General features: G+C 35.0%; 1 protein-coding gene across 3 annotated transcripts in view; it reads left to right on the top strand.

Annotated features, from left to right (window-relative positions):
• LOC149425431 (uncharacterized) overlaps positions 1–19,955 on the top strand; it is a 93,139-nt gene that overhangs the window by 47,669 nt on the left and 25,515 nt on the right. The window contains exons 5-23 of one of the 3 annotated variants that reach the window (XM_089650642.1): positions 2,438–2,647; positions 4,142–4,345; positions 4,923–5,174; positions 6,049–6,212; positions 6,737–6,890; positions 7,862–8,062; positions 8,693–8,821; positions 11,734–11,824; positions 12,674–12,801; positions 13,492–13,671; positions 13,991–14,115; positions 14,248–14,416; positions 14,510–14,758; positions 14,864–15,017; positions 15,102–15,431; positions 15,523–15,707; positions 15,794–15,919; positions 16,560–16,793; positions 19,108–19,416. In XM_089650642.1, the coding sequence (XP_089506768.1) occupies positions 2,438–2,647; positions 4,142–4,345; positions 4,923–5,174; positions 6,049–6,212; positions 6,737–6,890; positions 7,862–8,062; positions 8,693–8,821; positions 11,734–11,824; positions 12,674–12,801; positions 13,492–13,671; positions 13,991–14,115; positions 14,248–14,416; positions 14,510–14,758; positions 14,864–15,017; positions 15,102–15,431; positions 15,523–15,707; positions 15,794–15,919; positions 16,560–16,793; positions 19,108–19,416 (3,594 nt within the window). The remainder of the gene's footprint in view (positions 1–2,437; positions 2,648–4,141; positions 4,346–4,922; positions 5,175–6,048; positions 6,213–6,736; positions 6,891–7,861; positions 8,063–8,692; positions 8,822–11,733; positions 11,825–12,673; positions 12,802–13,491; positions 13,672–13,990; positions 14,116–14,247; positions 14,417–14,509; positions 14,759–14,863; positions 15,018–15,101; positions 15,432–15,522; positions 15,708–15,793; positions 15,920–16,559; positions 16,794–19,107; positions 19,417–19,955) is intronic. The other 2 variants (XM_089650643.1, XM_089650644.1) reach the window with 2 other exon arrangements.

Raw genomic sequence — 19,955 nt, 5'->3', positions numbered from 1 at the left:
AAATGTTTTCATCGGTTCGAATGTGAGTTGCTAATGGATAAAATATTCTAAAATATCCACAAGAGATGAAGAAATTTTCAAATTCCCCACAAGTTAATTTATCTCCAAAATTAATCAAAATTCTATCGAAATAAACATTGATTTTATATTATCCAGTAATTTTAGATTTTCCTCTTTCCTTCTAAGCTTTAAAAATAGACTTTTTTTGATAATTTCCTGCAAAAGAAAACGAATCATGGTGCATTCTCATTATTATTGTAAACATTATTATCGGTCAGTGGCGGAGTTGGCATCGCTTTTGGGTCTAACCCAGACTTATTGAGTTCAATTCTTCGGCTGGATAAATCTTCCATCACAACACAAGCAACATTTTTCGCTTACTGTGATGGTAGTATGAAATTTTCAAATATTGTCAGGTTATTCGTAACCCGGGAATGTTAGTCTATCTGTTAAAAAAATATATATATATATTATATGGTTGGATAATCAAGAAATGCCCAGAATCCCCGCATTTTCCCACAAATAACCAAATTCTTGAAAATCTTAAAAATTCTTCACAATTTGGGGAACTCTCCACGAAGTGGCAACCTTGATATGGATGTTTTACACCATAGATATATTACTCACATAGACTAGTTGTGATGAAACTGCGGGTTCAGTGTGTGTTTTAATAACATGGTATTTTCATTTTTAAATGACGATTTATAAATTCTATGTATAAATAATTCATAATAATATTATGAAAATATGTTATATTGTAATTGAACATGAACATCCTGTTGACAAACTGCTTAATTGCGGTTTAGTGGGATTGTAATTTGAAGAACAATAAATAAAAATAATAAAAAAATAAAAATAAAACATATATTTTCAGAATCAGCGTTTGTTGATCTATATGAATAATTTTTTTAGGCAATAATATTTTTCACGGAAGTTCCTTATTATTACAAATTTTTGCAATTGCAATCAAGTAACATGTTCACTGTGCAATGAACTTGTTAAATAATAATATTAATTAAGTTTTACTATTCATTGATACAAATCTAAATTGGAAATCGCAAATAAATAAAACCATCTCTAAATAAAGATATCTTACGTTCATATTTTAAACACTTAATTAAAAACGTAGTCAATGTTGACAAATGTTTAGAATTCCAATTTAGTTTTCTTGATTGAATGAATAAATTAATGAATTAATGAAAGGTAATCTTGAAAGTGGAAATTAACCCACTTCCTAAAGTACGTTCGAACAGAAACTCGGACTCGTTGTCGATGATAATGCATTCTATTAATTTTGGTTGCACACATGCATCTTTTTGAAATTGGATGATATTATGTTTAAAAATTTACACCAGTTAATTTACAATTTATTTTCAATTTGGTTGATTTGATACCGCTGCTCTGGGAACCATTTTTTTGGATAGCCAACACCTTTGCCATAGGTCACCCCAAGTGGTTCGCTACATTTGATGACAGGGGTGCCCGGGTTCATCGGGTGAGGTGTGTTCAGGATGCCCCTCCCCACAGCTGCGTGGCGTACCAGATCGGGAGAGGCTGGTTTGGGGAGACCCTTTGACCTCTCCAACTGATCTCTCGAACTATCGTATTGTGACTACAGTGGGTCGCATACGTCCGTCACTCCTGGACATACTTATCCCTAGGTTCCTACCCAACCCTCATACCTTCCTAGAACTTCCTCTCCTTCTTTTCCTTAAAAAATACCCTCCCAAAAGATGACATAGGCAACTTAACAAAAAAGAAATGCAAAATAATTGTCGGTACTTTTGAATTAAGATATTGGTGGTATTGACTCTAATCCCTGGGGAGGAAGATTCCGTCTTCCAAATTTTTCCTACAATCAGTTCCAATTTTGAATTAAATTCAAAGCAAATCCAAGCTCTAGAGTTCTTTGAACCAGAGTTACAGACAGAGGCACAACCGAAATTAGTATTTTTTTACTTTATATAGTATATACGCAGTTGTCACATATGTGACCCATCGGTGGCTACCCCTTCATGTGGGTGTTGCATAAGTCAAAACGTGCCACTTGATATTGCTTTGAAAATGCCAGCGTCCAAAAGGTTACTGAACAAATAAAATTGTGTTAATTGTTAAGTATTCTTTGTTGCCATTTCAGATGCAAGCGATAAAAGCACATTGCAATAGTTTTGCTAAGTATTCTTTGTTGCCATTTCAGACGCAAGCGATGAAAGCACATAGTAATAGTTTTGTTAAGTATTCTTTGTTGACATTTCAGATGCAAGCGATGAAAGCACATAGTAATAGTTTTGTTAAGTATTCTTTGTTGCCATTTCAGACGCAAGCGATGAAAGCACATAGTAATAGTTTTGTTAAGTATTCTTTGCTGCCATTACAGACGCAAGCGATGAAAGCACATAGTAATAGTTTTGTTAAGTATTATTTGTTGACATTTCAGATGCAAGCGATGAAAGCACATAGTAATAGTTTTGACAAGGAGTCCAGCATGGAGAGGCAACCTGATGCTAACAAAAAAGAGAAACCAAGAGAGACGACTTCTAGTAGTACTACTACTCAAAGTGTTAAGCTGCCGCCTCCCAAACCCTCTGTAAAACTAGCGAAACCTTCCGATAATTCCAAAGCAAATGATGTCAACTTCTTAATAAAGGTTTGTTTACTGATGATAATCTAAACTAATAATTGTCTGTATTATATAAAAGTCTGATCTGCGATATTGGCCTTTATACATATATTTCATTTGACTGTCGTGAGTACCTATATATCGCAGATCTAGATGTCCCCCTCTGACCCCCCACCATACGAAAGAAGAAGAAGAACCTATATATACATACACTTTAGTGTTTTTTTAATCAATTTATTCAGAAGATTTGAGTACTTACCTAAAATAATAAAATAACAACAATAATGCCACTTTTCTATAAAACAATAAATCGGCATTTTCTTAATGTTACGTGTCGATAAAATAAGTTTATTCAATGTCAGTTTCACTGCTGAGTTTATCAGGATAATTTTAATTAGTGATTGGAGAAAATTGTAATACATTTTTCAACTAATCAGCATTCCTCACTGAAAGAGTTCTAATCATGATAAATACTCCAAGCACCACTGCACAAACTGTTAGTTTTAAATAATGTGTAATAGCCGTCTTGTATGGATAAAGAGCGCACTGGCTACCCTCACTCTTGGTCTTGCACTACCTTCTGTGGTTTATATGGCGGTTATAGGTAAAATGATCATATACAAAATTATTGTAATCAAAAGATCGTAACTTTCAAATGATCGTAAGCAAAATGATTGTATGTAAAATGATCGTAGGCAAATAATAGTGCCTGTGTGTCGTGTTAAAGTAAAAAGATTTGATATAATTTAAAGATTTGATATGATTTCCTAGTGAGACAGGCAAAGCCCAAAGATATTAGAAGAACGAGATATGCTATGTTGGCCGCCGGACCGTAGCCGGAGTACTACCTAATTAGGGTACTTTGAACGGTATCGGGACGTGTACGCACAGAAATCTGTTCTATGTATTAGTGCGGATACCTTAGCGCAAGCGAAAGTGTGCAGTAGTATTGGTGAACAAAACCGGCGACACTCGGCAAAACAATTCCACTCAGTACGAACTGCGCATAGCACATCTCGTTCTTCTAATATCTTTGGGCAAAGCCAAAAAAAAAATGTAAACCTTTTTATATAGATGCACATAATAAATAAATATTATCTTTTGCTTACGATCAAAATGGCTGTTACCAAATGGTAACTTTTATGGACTTGCACAAAACAGCTTCTGTTTTTTCTGTAGGTGGGCCCAATTGTATAACACAGTAATTTAACTGACTGAGTAATACGTATTATATACTTATGTAAATAATGTCTAGTACGTAAATATAAAACCTATTAAGCAGATAAATATTTTATACATAAATCATCCCCTCATAGTCTTGTGGCTCCGTGCGGTTTATGCAGTACTTGTGCAGTGTTCATATAAAAAAATCCATTTTACAAAATATACTTAGACCCTCAGATGTTTTCATAAGAGTGGAGACACATTACGCTACACGCATCATGACTTGGCCTCTTTCACCATATCGTTCTGTTGCGTGGTCTGTCACAGACTTTAACGTGTTTGTTGTTATGTTTTCAGGTTAAGAGTGCCCCCAGACCTGCAGGCTCCCGTCCTCCGTTAAGAGGGGGTCCTCTCAAAGACCTGGTCAATGGGGGATCATCCAGAGACAGCCACAGTGACAGAGACGACTCAGATTCTAACCTAGAAGATGATAACATCAGCACTTCGGGCACATCCACCACAGAAACTACACTAGTAGACCATAATCATTTTGATCATCAGGTATTTAAAAATATATCATTTCAACTGAATGTTTATGTTTAAGAAAATAAAAAATTATGGGTGCTACATAAGTATGATTTATGTTAACTGTTAAATAAAAGGACATGTTTGTATTGAAAGTTCCAAAAAATTTTTTCAATGGTACCGGAAAAATAAGATGCTAGATAGTTAGTAGGTTTAGGTACATATGTCCAGATGTCGGACTGTCAAACGCTGTTTACATCTCTGACCATGTAATGATAATTGATGCTTGGATAATTTTAATGGCGGTATTTTTTAAATTATCTTCTGATAAAAAAGAATAACCGTTCAATTGAGCCATGGTACGGTTTTCCGGGAGTCATACGAATACGGCTCATCGAAAAGAGCTAGCTCGAACAACTCACCGCTACACCACTACACAACCAAGGGTCTATTTAAAAATAATTTACTTACCTAACCTTTGTTTTGTTTTTATTTTATTCGTTTGGAAATGGAAATAACGAAACATCAATCCTAAAAATCATTTTTGATTTGAGCCCCTACAGAAAAAAATACGATGATAAAGAAATTTGACTATGCTTTTTCTTGATTTCAGCAAATGGAAAGTCTCAGAGAGGAAGTAGAGAGTTTACGGAAGAGATGTGAGAGGGTAGAAAAAGAGAAGAGTGACATACTTCTCCGGAGGTTGGCATCCCTGGATACTTCTTCATCGAAAACAAACTCCCGGCCATCGGAGATGTTGAAGTTGCAACAAAAAATCAACGAGCTGACAGTCCAGAATGAAGACCTGAAGGATGAGAAAAAGCATTTACAAGTGAGGATTCGAGAATTCGAATCAGATGTTGAGGTAAAATTATAAATTTTAGCTTTTAAATGTATTTTTAAACAGTTTCCATTTTAACAGGGTGATAAAATTTTCCAAAAATTACCAAATATGTTTCATGGTCATGTTGTCAAAATAAAGAGCCATTGTTTAATAGATTTTAATATTCAACATTTTGAACATATAAATCGACCCCTCCCATGTAAACTATTGTATCTGCAAAGTCCATATTGTTGAGGAGAGCAGTTTAAAGTTTATTTTGATCACTTTCCAATTTTATTACGAATATTTTCATTTCATTTTACCTATTTATATAAAGGAGAGTGACTGTGCCCAATGGTGGCAATCACTGGCGGGCATTGATTTTATACTAATCTACAGTTTTGTTCCGATATTGATGAAATTTTGCACATTTTGCAACGAGAGGAAGGTTACTGGCTACATTATTAGATTTATAAATGTCGGGGACTTCAAAATGTAAAATGAAAATATTTGTAAAAAAAATCGATTGAATTGTAAACAATTTGGAATTACAGTGGTAAAAATATACTTTAAGCCGCTCTCCTCAGCAATCGAGATTTTGAAGATACAATAGTTTACATAGGAGAGACAAAATACGTATTTCGTAATCACTTGTTGTCCCTTTCTAGCTAATAGTAGGCGTAAGCAAGACAAAATGCTTTCAGAAGTGTACATATTCAATTAATAAGTGTATCTAAATATGTATTAATCAATACATTTAATCCCAAGTATACGTTGTTCACATTAACTTTGATTGTGTGAGTATTACAAGTATGTTGTTTGCTTCATGTCATAATTATTATGAAAGAAATTAACATGGCAAACACTTGAAAAAAATCATTGCTGTTTTGATTTAGAAATGTTATGAATATTTTAGAGCCGACCCACACCCGAGTCGGTGGCTCGGACGGCAGAGCAGCTCCGCTCCAAGCTGCTGGCTGCGGAGACGCTGTGCGAGGAGCTCATGGATGAGAACGAGGACATGAAGAGGGAACTGCGCTCCATGGAGGAGGAGATTGAGGAGATGCAGGACAACTTTAGGTAAGAATTCTTATAATACTGCAGTCGCCGAGAGAATGACGGCGGAAAAATTATGTACTATGATTAATACAACACTAAAAGCACAATTTAGAAAATGTTGAAAAACTGTATGGGGCCTGATCAAAGGAAAAATGGTTCAAAGTAAAAATTATGTAAGTTTATTAAAAGTACTATGGAACAAGGGAATGAATTGAGTTACGCCATTTTTACTCTCTAGTGTCAAACTGTCAAATTCAGAAGTTGAGATGGGACTCACATTTGAATCTAGTATATTTTTTTCTAAATAAGAATAAAATGACAATTTTTTCCTGGTATGAAAATAACATTGTCTTCCATTTATGTAACAATACATTCTAATCAATAACTACTATTTTTGAAAGTAAATTCTACGAAATCAATAATCCATACAGTCATGATGTTTGGATGCGCCTTGTTGAAGTATGGATCCCGACAGTCCTTAGTCCCTACCCTACGAGGATGCAGGGATGATGTTGAAAATTAAGAATAGTATTTTTTGTTTCCAGGGAGGACCAGGCAGATGAATATAGTTCACTGAGGAAAGAATTGGAACAAACAACCAAGAACTGCAGAGTACTCTCCTTCAAATTAAAGAAAACGGAAAGAAAGGCAGAACAGCTAGAACAAGAGAAAAAGGACCATGAAAAGAAACTGCTCGAGGTATTTAAAATGGTTTTATTATTATTTTTAAAAGAATCTCGTTGGAGCAAACGAATGTTTTTACCTCGTACATATTCGTTCGGTTCGCAGTTTGGAACGGGGTTTAGAGCCGAATGATGGGACAGCATCGTGCGTGGTACATTGTTTTATTTGTGCTCACGAACCTCCAGACCCTATCGTCTATTTTATTTCATGCCTATTGATTTGGTAGATTTAAAAACGAATTATTAATGCAATAGTCAGAGGAAAATATAATGAAAATGTTTACTCTGGGATCCTTCACATAAGGACCACTTTGATTTTTAATTTTAGGTCAGTAATTTAATTTTAATTATGAAATAATCATAAATTAAATCATTAATAATTATTGAAGGTCTTGGATATTGCTGTCTTTATTTCTATAAGGCACCCTCCATTTGGACTTTTTTGAGCCGATTTGAATTTATTTTTTATTAGTTAAAAAACACTAGTTCTCAAAAAAGTTTACAGAATACAACATGTTTGAATAAATTAAAGAATTATTAGGTAATTGTACATAATATGTACTTTGTAATTCTAACATTGTTTTTTTGTTTGTTTTTTTCCTCATTTGAAATATTTGAATGTATGTTTTATAACTAAATATATTCGTTCTGTTATTTATTATTAAAATAGTGGTTCAAAAAAGTTATTTATTATCATTTGAATGTATGTTTTTATGAGTTGCATTAATGTACCAATAAAAATTTGTTGATTGAGTATAATATCGTTCTTTTGTCCATAATTTAACAATATTTAAGTGGCTGCCTCTATGATACATCGGCTGCTATCTCTGTAAGTGGATGTCACATAAGTGATCCATGAAGTTTCATTAAAATACACTTTATAATGTGTCCAAACGTTGAAAAGACCAGCATTTTAAAGGTTAAAAACAACCAAAGATTTCTCTTAAAATTTAGCCTTGTTTGAATAGATAAAGTTGATTATTCCAGCTGGCAGGGGGGGCCGCAGGGCTGGATAGGGTGGCCAAGATAAAGCAGATGGAGCTGGACATGGCCTTGTCCAACGAGGTGGCCCTACGCTTGCAGAAAGAGCTGCAGGAGGCCAACGCCAAGCTGAACCAACTGGCGGGGCCTAACGGCAAGAAGGCCCCCGCGCTGGCTAACGTCGGCAAGTCTCAGAGTACGGATGCGGTGAGTTCCTCATTCCAATTATGTTATATACGTGGCAGTCTACCCTCTCCGCCTACATCTGTGGAGAAACAGCTCTACGGTTAGTCAAACTAGTTGTAACTCATGAAAAATCACGGAATATAACGTGGCTTGTTAACACCACCAACATAAGAATGGCGGCATATGTTCTGAAAATAATGAGAGTTATGTATTTTTGCATTTTTTAATGTTAATTTTTAATGTTGCGCAAGAAAATTTTATTTTATGAATTTGTGTTATTTCAAAATTCATTAAATATAAATAATATGTAGTATACTTGTGGCACGTTCTAGAGTGGAAGATATTTTCAGTATCGCCCTGGTGTAAGACCACCATTCAGAATTTAAATGTTGCTTGAAATGGCTTAAGCCTTATTTGGTGACCAGGTCTGAATAGCCAGGTACTCCTCCACCTTTGTCCTCTCTGTCTCCTACCCCTCCCCACTGCCTTCAGCCTCACAACATACGCAATTGGGGATGCTATAGCCTTACTGGCTCCACTAATTTCTATCAACATAAAACAAATTCTCACACCACATCACATGACAGTGTTTAATTAATAATGCTCCACCACAAAGATACTAACTTCTAAATATATTATTGCAATTTTCAGAGACCAAGCCGTGCGACCCTCACGAGAGGTGGATCTCAAGAGGACCCTCAAAAGCTCCTCCGGGATCTCCAGGACTCTCTGGAGAGAGAGGCTGACCTCAGGGAACAACTCAAGAATGCAGAAGAAGAGGTACATATCGTTTTAATCACTATCCTGTACTCTTAGTGCATATGACCAACTAAACCAAAAATGATTTACACTTGCTTAACAGGGTAGAATATCAGAATCATTGTGATAGTAATTTGATTTGACCATATTCTGTTCTGTGAGTTAAGTTTTTAAGGTAGCAGGTTCAATTCAAATTAGATTTAATACTTGCAACAAATATTAACATTCAATCTTTTGATAAACTGAATTTTGTAACATTTTGACTTTAAATGTGCAGTAAGCATAGAAAAAAGAAGAAAATTAGAAGTGCCTTCCAAACAAATTTGAATGAAAACAAATGTGCAAATATTTGGATCATGAAACACGTCAACAAGGCATTTCTCGTGTTTTTCTTTATTCATGGTAAATAAAGTAAATAATATATGTTTTAAAAATAGATATAATAATATACCATGAGCAGCGTCCTCGTGTTGACTCCAGAAGCCTCCAGTCAGTTTGTAAGGCTGATCGGCTTGTGTTGGCTTCTTTCGTTTCACGCAAGGATTGGCTTGCCGTTGAGATAGATTTGAGGTTAGCTTCTCAGTAAAACACTTGTGTTTTTTTGTTGATACGTTTAATATGTCACACAGACGAGGGTAGACATTAAAACGAGAGAGAGAAGCGAGAGTTGGTTGATAATGATTGTTGAAGAATTGATAATGTAGAATTGAATGGTATCTGCATCACAACAAGCTATTTATAAAACATATATTATTATAAAAGTTAAATTATTTAAAATTATTTAAAACATATAAAAGTAAATAATTGGTTGAACTAATAAGCTAATAAGCAATTGACAGGGACTTTGATATATTCCGTGTCACTTTTAATCCATTTACATTTGGATGATTAGAATTTTTTTAAAGTAAAACAATAAATAATTACAGTTAATGGTTTTACCAATGACAGTCTCCCATTTGTTGTGTCTAAGAAATATATAAATAGGCAGCGAAAGTAGGGAGATAGAAATAGCCGCTGAGATGTTAAATAAATGTCACGCCATGAGGAAGTTTGAACTCAATCAACAGAACGCAATTGACTTGCGGAGTTCATTGCAGTTGTCAACCTTTTTAAATATTAAAAGTTGTACATAGGTATACATACGTTAAAGAATATTTCAAACTATATATAAATATACGTAAAATATTTTGCAATCATTGTTTTTTTCAAATCTTCAATGAAACTAAAAATTATTTAAATCTACTATCCGAAACTATTTTAGTATCCAAATATTGTGTTATTTAAATGAAATATTACGTATCCTTTCAATTATTATGTATGTCAATTTATTTATTATGTATTTATTTAAATATGAAACTGTCTTCTTACAACTGGTGACAAGAGTGACTAACGCTGGATGAAGCCAATTGGCATATTGCCTCAGTGATGCGTTTGATTAGTTGCATTCAACCTACATTGCTTCTAATCACATTTCCTCTTTTGTCTGCCAAAGGGCAATCTCTTTTGAATTGGGGCAGAGTTTATTCACTTTTGCTTATAGTCGTTGCGAAAGAGTATAAAAATATATTTGTTTATTTTTATTTTTTTAGTACCTACATACTTTTTAAAAATAAGATTGCAGAATAAAATGTAGAAATATTTTTGTATATACCTACAGGCCAGTTGGTATCGTGAACGCCAAGGAGGAGGGAGAATATCTCCCTCTCGCAAGATCCATTCCCTCCCATCTCCCTTCACCCGCCCCCAACTCCCGGCTTTCCCCCATCCCCAACCCTCCTTCTCCCATCCGGACCTTATCCCTCCATCACGCTCTGTAGATGACTTTGATGAAGACGTCGAAGTCCAAACAGTTGACCAGAACACAGCCCAACGGCTTCATGTTTTGCAGATGCAATTGGCTTTGGGAAAGCATTTCAGTTCTCTTGATATGAACAATATCTCTATTGGCTTGAACAAACTTACTCAGACAAAACCGAATCTATTTTGCATTGCTAGTCAAACTGATGACATTCTTTACGTAGATTCTTCCTGCAATACAATACTTAATTCTGAGACTAAGGCGGCACAATGTGTTTCGATGGTTAACTTTGCAACGGTGCAAACTGATGAACTTTCGATAACAGACGGGGTTACACAAACAGATCGGGAATATATTGTTGAAACAGAAACACAAACTGAAGAAACATTGTGCAAAGATAATTGTACCTTAATGGATAAGCCTTTGCTGATTGACAATTCTATGCAAGTTGAAAGTAATAACTTAAGCCAGAGAGATTGCAGTAGTGGAAGTGATGCCTGTAGTACGCAATGCACCATGACTGAAGCTTCCTACATCTTGAGTGATATGTTGACCACAAAACTTTCTGTAGAAAATGCGAAAGTATTATCTACAGATGGAATATTGACCGAAATTACTTCGGAATCTCTTGCTTTGCAAACGACAAAGCGAGATAATTCCCAAAGTCCACCCCTGACTCCCCCGGCTCCCACAGAATCCGTGCTCCAGAGCTTCCCCTATCCATTCATGTCTGTTTTCAATGCAATGGCAGGAAGAATACCGTATCTAGGTATTGATGGATTATTATTTCATTGGTTGTGCCTTTCTGCCCATTTAACAGTTTATGATATTCTTGCAATGAACATTAATGTTGTGATTCTTAAACATGTACTTGTTATAACTTCACTGTCTTAACAGAACTCCAAAGAACTTTTATTTCATTTTCAGTCTACCTGTTATTCGTTTAGACGAATAACTCTTATTTATGGAACAGAAATAGTCTCATGGTTGTGAAAACTGCATGATGATTATCAAGTAGTTTAACAAAACAAAAATGATACATTTAATGGGGCTGACATTGCTTGAAATCACAAAATGAAACAATAGCGACATTGCCATTTATAATCACATGGTTCTTGTATTGACTTACTTTCAGGGAGTAAACTTACGTAAGAAGGGATCTCGCTTAGAGGATGACAATGAGTCGCTGGTCCTGCAGCTGAAGAAAATGGCTACCAAGGCCAGAAGTATGTTCCCAAAGAAAAACGCCCGTGTTTGCCTTTCCCTTTTCCAAAATAGAAACAAACCCTTGCAAAAGTACTGTGTGTCAATTACATAGAAATATCATCTATGTATTACAATTAAAATTCACTTAACACATTTTTTTTAAACCCAAATGAATTTTTACATTTTTGTGATGGCTGAATTAACAATTAACCCCCAAATGCCGGAATCGAGCATACCTGATCTTGTAGCCATTTTCTGCGGTTGTCTTCTCTAGTCTAAATGAGCTTATTTTTTAGGTTTTATTGTTTCTTTATCATCACTGGAATACTCAAATTACAGATCCTCTATTAACATGAATTTTTTTTCTATGTGTAGTGTTCTAACTAATATTGTTAGGATGGGTTGTTTCGCCAAATTTGAACATATCATCAAATTTCAACATTCTTTTTCTTTGAAAGTCCTATTAAAGTTCTGTTATTATATCATTACAGGCTAGTTGCTTGACAGAACTTGAAAAAATCTTTCACAGAACTTGAAAATTAACTTTGAAATTTGAAGAATTGTTTAAATTCTCCAAAACAACCTGTCCTTAGTTTATTCTTTTAAATGTCGTTTTGTGCGTGTCTTTGAAAAAGTATTTTATTTTACTTTATTACTAAAGTATTATTAACCAAGTAATAATGTGGTTATCATCTTAAAGACAGAAGAACTACATTGAAAATTTAAAAATCATGTTTGATTTTGCTTTGACTGTCCCTTATTATTTTTATTTTTATTTTTATGTCATGAAGTTAAGACTAAATAATGAAAAACTACCTTATATAAATAATTTATGAAGCATAAAAATACTAACATGTTGTCTTGTGTAGGTCGTAAGCTATCACCGACGCCGCCAGCTAACCGACTCACAATTGAGAATGTGGTTGAGAAAGACGAAGGCATTTCTGATGAAGAAGATCCCGCTGAACTTAGGATTCTTCTGGAATTGAATGAACAGGTAAATTTAAATGTATTAAACATTATTAGCTACTAGCTCTTGTGTATCCGGCATTGCTTGGGGTTATGAATATTTTGGAGAAAAGTTTTGAGGTTGTGTACCAGAAAACTGAATGCATTTTTAACATGGCAGTAACATTGTGGTAAAAATTGATAAAGCTTACTTTTTAAAAGTATTGTTACACTTTATTGTGTCATTCCTGCATTGGGCATCATCTACTTCTTTTACCTTTCACTTTCACGTCATACATCATCCTTACACCCTTTCTTTCTTCATCGCATATGCCACATTTTAAGTATTTGATTCATTTGACCATGCCATGTCTTCCTCGGGTGTCCCCGACTCTGTCTACCATTCACTAATGTATATCACATTGTCACCATTAAAAAACTCTGCTATTCGACTTCATATCTCATTCCAGTGCAGAGATAATGCGTATAGTCTTCCTCAGGCATCCCCGACTTCTTCTACTTTTTAAACCACTCTCTAAACACTCCTGGCACTAATAAGAACAAACTTCGAAATTTTCAGCAAAATTGGTGCAGTAGTTTTTGAGGCTACAAGGGACAAACAAAAAATTTATTTTTATTTTTTATATTTACAGACTATGATTTCATTTCGGCAAGTCGAATTATAATATAGGGCAATGAAAATAAAATTCGATTAATTTAATTCTAATGCACATTTCAGGAAGCATCAGTCCTCAGAAGAAAGGTTGAAGAACTCGAGCATGAAGGGGAATCCCTCAAAACTCAGCTCAAGGAAATGGCCGACAAACTGACCGCAGCTAACCTCAAAGCCCCCGCCCCGGTTAAGAAAACCATCTTTGGTAGCAACAAAGGTCCTAATCTATCCGAGGAAAAAATAAAGGTGGGCCTTCATTCAATACAATCTACGTGTTCCTTGAATACTGTCTTCTGTAGGATTAACTTTCTGACTTTTGTTGAATAGAATGAATTGTCTTCCGACACTAAGTTTTCGCGGTCCGCTGAGCTGATTGTATTTTTGTAATAACTTTGAAATTTTTGTAAATTGTACCATACCAGATAATGTGTTTATATTTTCATATGAATAGTATAAAGTAGTTTTCCCAGAATAGCTAGTTATATTCAGAGAAATGATTTTTTGAAAATATTCAGGAAATGTAGACACAAAAGAAGTTAACGTTCATTATTGTTTGTATGACCAGATATTAGAAGATGAAATAGCAGAAGTCAGGAAGAAGCTGATAGAAAAGGAACGTGACTGTGAAAGACTTCACGCTGAACTCAGTCTTACACAGAAGAGATCGAAGGCTTCACTCGTTAAAAGCAAGTATGTCTGTTCATAGATTATTGTTTATCAGAAAAACGAAATTATAAAGCGTTCATTGATTGTTTTTGTACTTATAAAATGTATATTTTTGCCAGCTCTTTATTTATTTTAAATGCATAATTACATCGACAGAAATTATGAATACTGTTTAAGGTCATTGGATGGAGCCAACGAACAGCAAAACGTTGATCTCAAGCGGCAATTACAGCTTATAGAACAAGAGGCATCCGTTTTGACAACCAAAAATCAAACTTTGGAGGCTGACAATGAAAAGTTACAGGCTGAAAACAAAAAGAATCAGGTAAACATCATTCACACCATTTGCTACATAAATTATTGAAAAAAAGCTGTGTCTTGCATCTAGAAAATAATATGTTTGGTATGTTTTTCACAGCTTCTCCGGGGAACCAAAACACTAAAGAGTGAGAAGTCTATTGAGCTAAATTCTGAGAAAATAACACAATTGGAAGCTGAGCTCCAAGAAGCACATAATAAAATTAAGGAACTGGAAATTGCTAACAAGGATGCAGATAAACCCGTTGAGAAGAAAGTCACCTTTGGTACAGCTGCTTCTAAAAAGGACGCAGAGGCACTAAAAGCCAAGCAGGATGAGTTGGACAAGTTAAAATTAACAATGAAAAAGGTTGGTAAAATGTGAAATAAATTGTATTAAAAAGAGTCTTTTCATCTGGTCGCTGATTCAACACTCTTGTACCCACGCTTAAGTATTACTATTTGTTTGATTTAGGTGGAAACCGAAAAGGACAAGTTGGCAGACCTTATCAGAAACTTGAAAGACGAAGCCATCAAATCTTTCAGGCCTAGAACACCTAAAAAACCAACCGATTTCACAACCAAACTGCAACTCAAGAAAATGGTTGAGGATTTGGAGAGTGAAATAGGTAAAATAACTCGGAACCATATTTTTTTATCGTGAAACTTGGGTGACACATGTATTGTATTTTGATTATCGTTCTGTTTCTCAGGTGAAATGTTTGTAGTGATGAAGAATGCTGATATGCAAACATTGGGGAAGAAACAATTGGAGGTCGAGTCCCTGGAAAAGACTGTACAAGAATTACGGAACACGCTCAACAAGAATGATAACGAGATGAAGTCTGAAAAGTTAAAACTTCAGTTCGAAATTAATAAACTAAATGACATCAATATTAAATATGAGAAGGAGAAAAAATCTTTGTCAGACCAACTCATCAACTGTGAGAAGGAAAGGAACCAAGTGAAGGAGGATTATAGGAGAGTACAAGAAAACAATAAAAAACTCGATGAAATGATTGACAAACTCAACATTGATCTCAGTGAGTGCTTTATTTTTTTACAGCTTTTAAGATAATTTTTGTAGAGCTTTTAAGATAAACATTAAATTATTATTGCCCTTTTCCCCAATAGAATCTGCAAATTCCAAAAACACAGAATATTCCAATTCCAAAAACACAGATTTGGCAGAACTAAAGAGAAAAATAGAAGAACTTAAAATGGATCTGCTAAAGAAGGATAAGGAAGTTTTAAAACTGAAGAAAGACTTGGAAACTGCCGCCGATCACGAGGAAGCTAAAAACAAGCTCATGAGAGAGGCATGTTATGATTTCAAAATGATTTATCAAATCTAAACACATAATGGAAAATGCAATAGTTGTTATAATATTAAATAAAATTGCAGGCTGGTGACAAGGCCAAAAAGATTTTGGAGCTGGAGAATAAATTGAAGGAGTCTGATGACAAATGCAAAAGAACAGAGAAGATGCTCAACGTAAGGAAGGAAAGAGTCGCCCAATTGGAAAAGAATGTAAGTTTGTCATTATTGTCATTTTATGAACCTAGAGGTGACTATTCATTTGATATGGTTCCACGACAGAACAGAACATTGAAGAAAAGAACAAACAAACGTAAACGTACAGAAAAGTGGGACACGGTTAATACGCACTTTAGAAAAAAAAACACTTTGTACCAGTTAGATAATAATGAGATGTAATTATTTCAGTTTCTGGAAACGGAATATAATGTGTTTTAAAGTTATTTTATTAAAATTAAAATCTATTGTTCACTTGTCTGCCATTGTTATTGATGTAAAAGTGTTGTGGTTAGTTTTTCCTTCAATTATTTAACCCAAAAGTTTGGGTTAAATTAAAAAATATATTATAAAAAGCTAACCTAAAAAACTATTTTAATATTATTTTATCAAAACATGGCGCAAAGAAAAAACGTCAAATTATCCGCTTTTTAACGAAATAGCTGTAAAAATGGATTATTTTTCATTTTTGGAAATAGTTGTTTCTCATTCAAAGTGTTTTTAAAATAAAATGGCCGTTTTAATTGTGTCCCACTTTTCTGTATATTTACTTTGTATCTTCTGTTTTATCTGGTTACCATTTGATATAATGTATGTTATGTTTAAATCGATGTGTTGCTTTTTACTTGAATAATAGTTGTCTGAGGAGAAAGAACAGAAAGAGAACACTTCTGAGAAGCAGAAGCTTTTGTTAGAGGAGTGGCAACTGGAGAGGGACACACTGCAGCTGAAGTTGGCAGAGATGGATGCCAATCTGAGCACCGTCTCCAGCCAGGAGACGTCTTGGAAGGAGAAGTCAGCGTACCTGGAAGGAAAGGTCCTCACCCTGGAATCCCAGTTGTCGGCCAAACATGCGCATATAAAGCAGCTGGTAAAATACACGGGAGTAATAAGCCTGAATCACCCTAGATGTTGTCATTGTAGTGCTGTCCGATGTGTTGTCTTTTTCCTGGCAACTTCACATGAGAATGTCTGTTGTTTAATAATAATTCCCACCCGTACTACCAATCATAAAAGAATATTATAAATCCATTATATTATTTATTAGTATTTATAATTTATTTTTCTTGTTTTCATAACCATATTTATACTATGTATTTAATTTATACACTTCCCTAAGGACAGTTTGTTTCACAGAATTTGAACAATTCTTCAAATTTAAAAGTTGATTTTCAAGTTCTGTGAAGGTTCTATTCAAGTTCTGTAATTATTTCAGTTTGTGAAATATCTGGCCAGTAAAATACTATTAGTGTATGTACCATTATGTTTATTATATTGAATTAATTATTATACACGGTGTCCGGAAACTCGTAGTACAAGCGGGAAACTGGAGAATCTACACCACATGGGGAACCCAAATAAACATAAAGTTTTTTGATTTGAGCATTTTCACAAAAAAAAAAAAAAAAACCAAAAAAAAATATTTTTTGGCTATTTTAGGGTTAAAGTTTTTTCTGGTGTTTAGGGTTGAACAACAGATGTTTAAACCCTGGAGAGCAGAAATATTTTATGATTACACCGGATTAAATGAAGGGTGATTTCAAAATAATGCTTCAAATCCGAGTTTCTTCATTTGTTTTACTTTCAAATAGTTTTAATTAGTTGGGTACTTTGATCTTCAGTAATAATTTATAAGAATTTGATTAAAAAAAATTAAAAAAATCAACTTCTAACACGATTTACTCGATAACGATGGCTCAAATAAAAAAAAATATACTACAAAATCGACTCCAAATGTGATGTAGATTCACCAGTTTCCCGCTTGTACTACGAGTACTACCGGGCACCCTGTATATTTATTTTATTTAAACAATTAAGTTATTTTATGAAGTATTCAAAATTTTTGATTAACTTTAAAACCGCTATGTAGTAATAAGAAATTATTGTAGGTGTTAATTCACATTATTTAATCAATTAGATGTATATAAGAATACACAATGCATAATTTGTTTGTTTGTCATATTACCTAACTATTTATCTTAGATAAAATTTAATTGTTTTAATATCACTGTTATCCCTATTTTAACCTCTCTTTTTTTTCTTACAAATAACCATAGATAATAGAAACAACATAGATGGGTCATGAATCATAATAAAACGAGAGCAAAATGCGTGTCGCCAGTGTCGATCGCCCATACGCATGTAAGCACAGCGGCGTCCCATCTTTGTTCCTACCTACACATCAAGTCTATCGCTGCTTTGATAGTCAGGGAAGTTTGTTCGTAGTTCTGCGATAGTCGGCACACTTCCGTATCTCCCTTTGTTTCTATTATCTATTTAAATAAGATATGTAAGGCCCTTGTTCCACAGGGATATGCAAATATTCAATTGTCTGACGTTGTGTATTTATGTAGTAAACAACTTGCGCCCAGCCATACAAGTCGGTGCTGAAATCACAAGACCTGCGTTGCCACAAATCAGTAAAATCCAGAATGCTTTCATAACCTCACTCACAACCAAACAGTTGCTCTAGCTGTCATTCTTTGTTGCCTGTTTTATTCGTAGCATTATTCTAAAGCATTCGCATTGTTACAAAATGTCTGCCAATAAGTGACGCCTGTGTGACTGTTTAAAGCAGAAGTCCCCAAACTTTTTTGTCCCGCAGATCACGTTCCGATTTTCTGTTTTGGGTAAACCCCCTGCTTTCCTAATATTGGTTTTTCCGACCCTAAATTTTCCTAAATTTTATATTGGGTTTGTATGTGAGATTTCCCTAGAATTTGACCTGTTCGTCAACACTTCAGAATTTCTCTAGATATAACATCATTGTTGTACTTGAAAAACTATTCCATATGAAACCACAAATGTGACCCTCATTTACATCTCACGCACCCCCAATTTTTTATTTCATTGACATGGACCCGCTGCAGGTCGAATTGATGATATGGACCATTTTGGGACTGATTGGTTAAAAGTCTCGTCGATGTGAGTGGCGACAATCGCGCCTGGCCGGCCCCGAGAGACAAGCGTCGTCGACGAGTTAACAAAATGTCGGCAACATGTGCCTGGGGGTGGACCTCCATGCAGATGCTTGGCTGTAGTTGCCTAGTTACTTGAATCTACAAGTATCGGATACTTGCGTAGCCTTATGAACGAAGGGTCTAGGAGATAGGTCACAGCGGAGTTCTCAGCGGCCAGAAATGCATGCATAAATATGTAAAAATTAATTTCCACTCACATTCTAGGAGGAGTCGATGTCCAGTCAGTCTCCCAACAGTGGCGCCTCGCAGGTGGAGTTGGCCCAGGTGAAGGAGCACCTAGAGACAGTGCGGCGGGAGGTGGTGCTGAAGGAGCAGGAGCTATCGGCCATGCGCCAGGACCAGCAGGCCACGCACACGGAGCTGGTGCGCGCGCAGGATGAGCTGGGCACAGCCCGCCAAGACCTGCTCAAGCTGCAGCACGAGAAGCGGGACCTGGACTCCAAGGTCAAGAGCCACGCCAAGGAGAACAAGGAGCTGCAGAGCAAGATATCGGAGCTGGATGTGGACTACCAGGTATATAATAATGGATTAGAATAAAATCACATTACTTTATAACCTAAATTATACATGGCGTCTGAAAATTATTAGTACATGTGGACAACTGGTGAATCTGCATCAGATTTGGAGTCGATTTTGTGAAATAACTTTTTTTTTAGTTGAGCTTTTGTTTACGGGTAAATCAAGTCCAATGTTGAAATTTTCCCGGGTTAAATTTGAAAAAAATCTATTGCTAGGGGGAATAACAGCTGTTTGTTGTCTTTTATAATCCGTCAAAGTTTATCCCTGCTCCAAAAGTTTTTCAACCCTTTAGTTGCCGAAAAAAAAGAAAAAGTTTTTTTGGGTTCTTTATGTGATTCATCTGTTTCCCGCTTGTACTACAAGTTTCCCTAACACCAAACGAACATTTACATGTACAAAAAGTCTTTCATCAAAATACGATAAGTCCAAAGATGTTATCTTTAGTGAAAGTATTGTAAAAGACACATTTCTCAGTTTGAATCTTTCACCTGTCCCAAAACCTTGGTTACACCGGTTTGGTGAATTATTAACAC

This window comes from Hesperophylax consimilis, chromosome 3 (genome assembly GCF_061612785.1).
Source record: "Hesperophylax consimilis isolate HC1 chromosome 3, BYU_Hcon_1.0, whole genome shotgun sequence".
In the NCBI taxonomy this organism is placed as follows: Eukaryota; Metazoa; Arthropoda; class Insecta; order Trichoptera; family Limnephilidae; genus Hesperophylax; species Hesperophylax consimilis.
The sequence above is the reverse complement of the archived record's forward strand: the minus strand, read 5'-3'. Positions and strand labels throughout refer to the sequence as shown.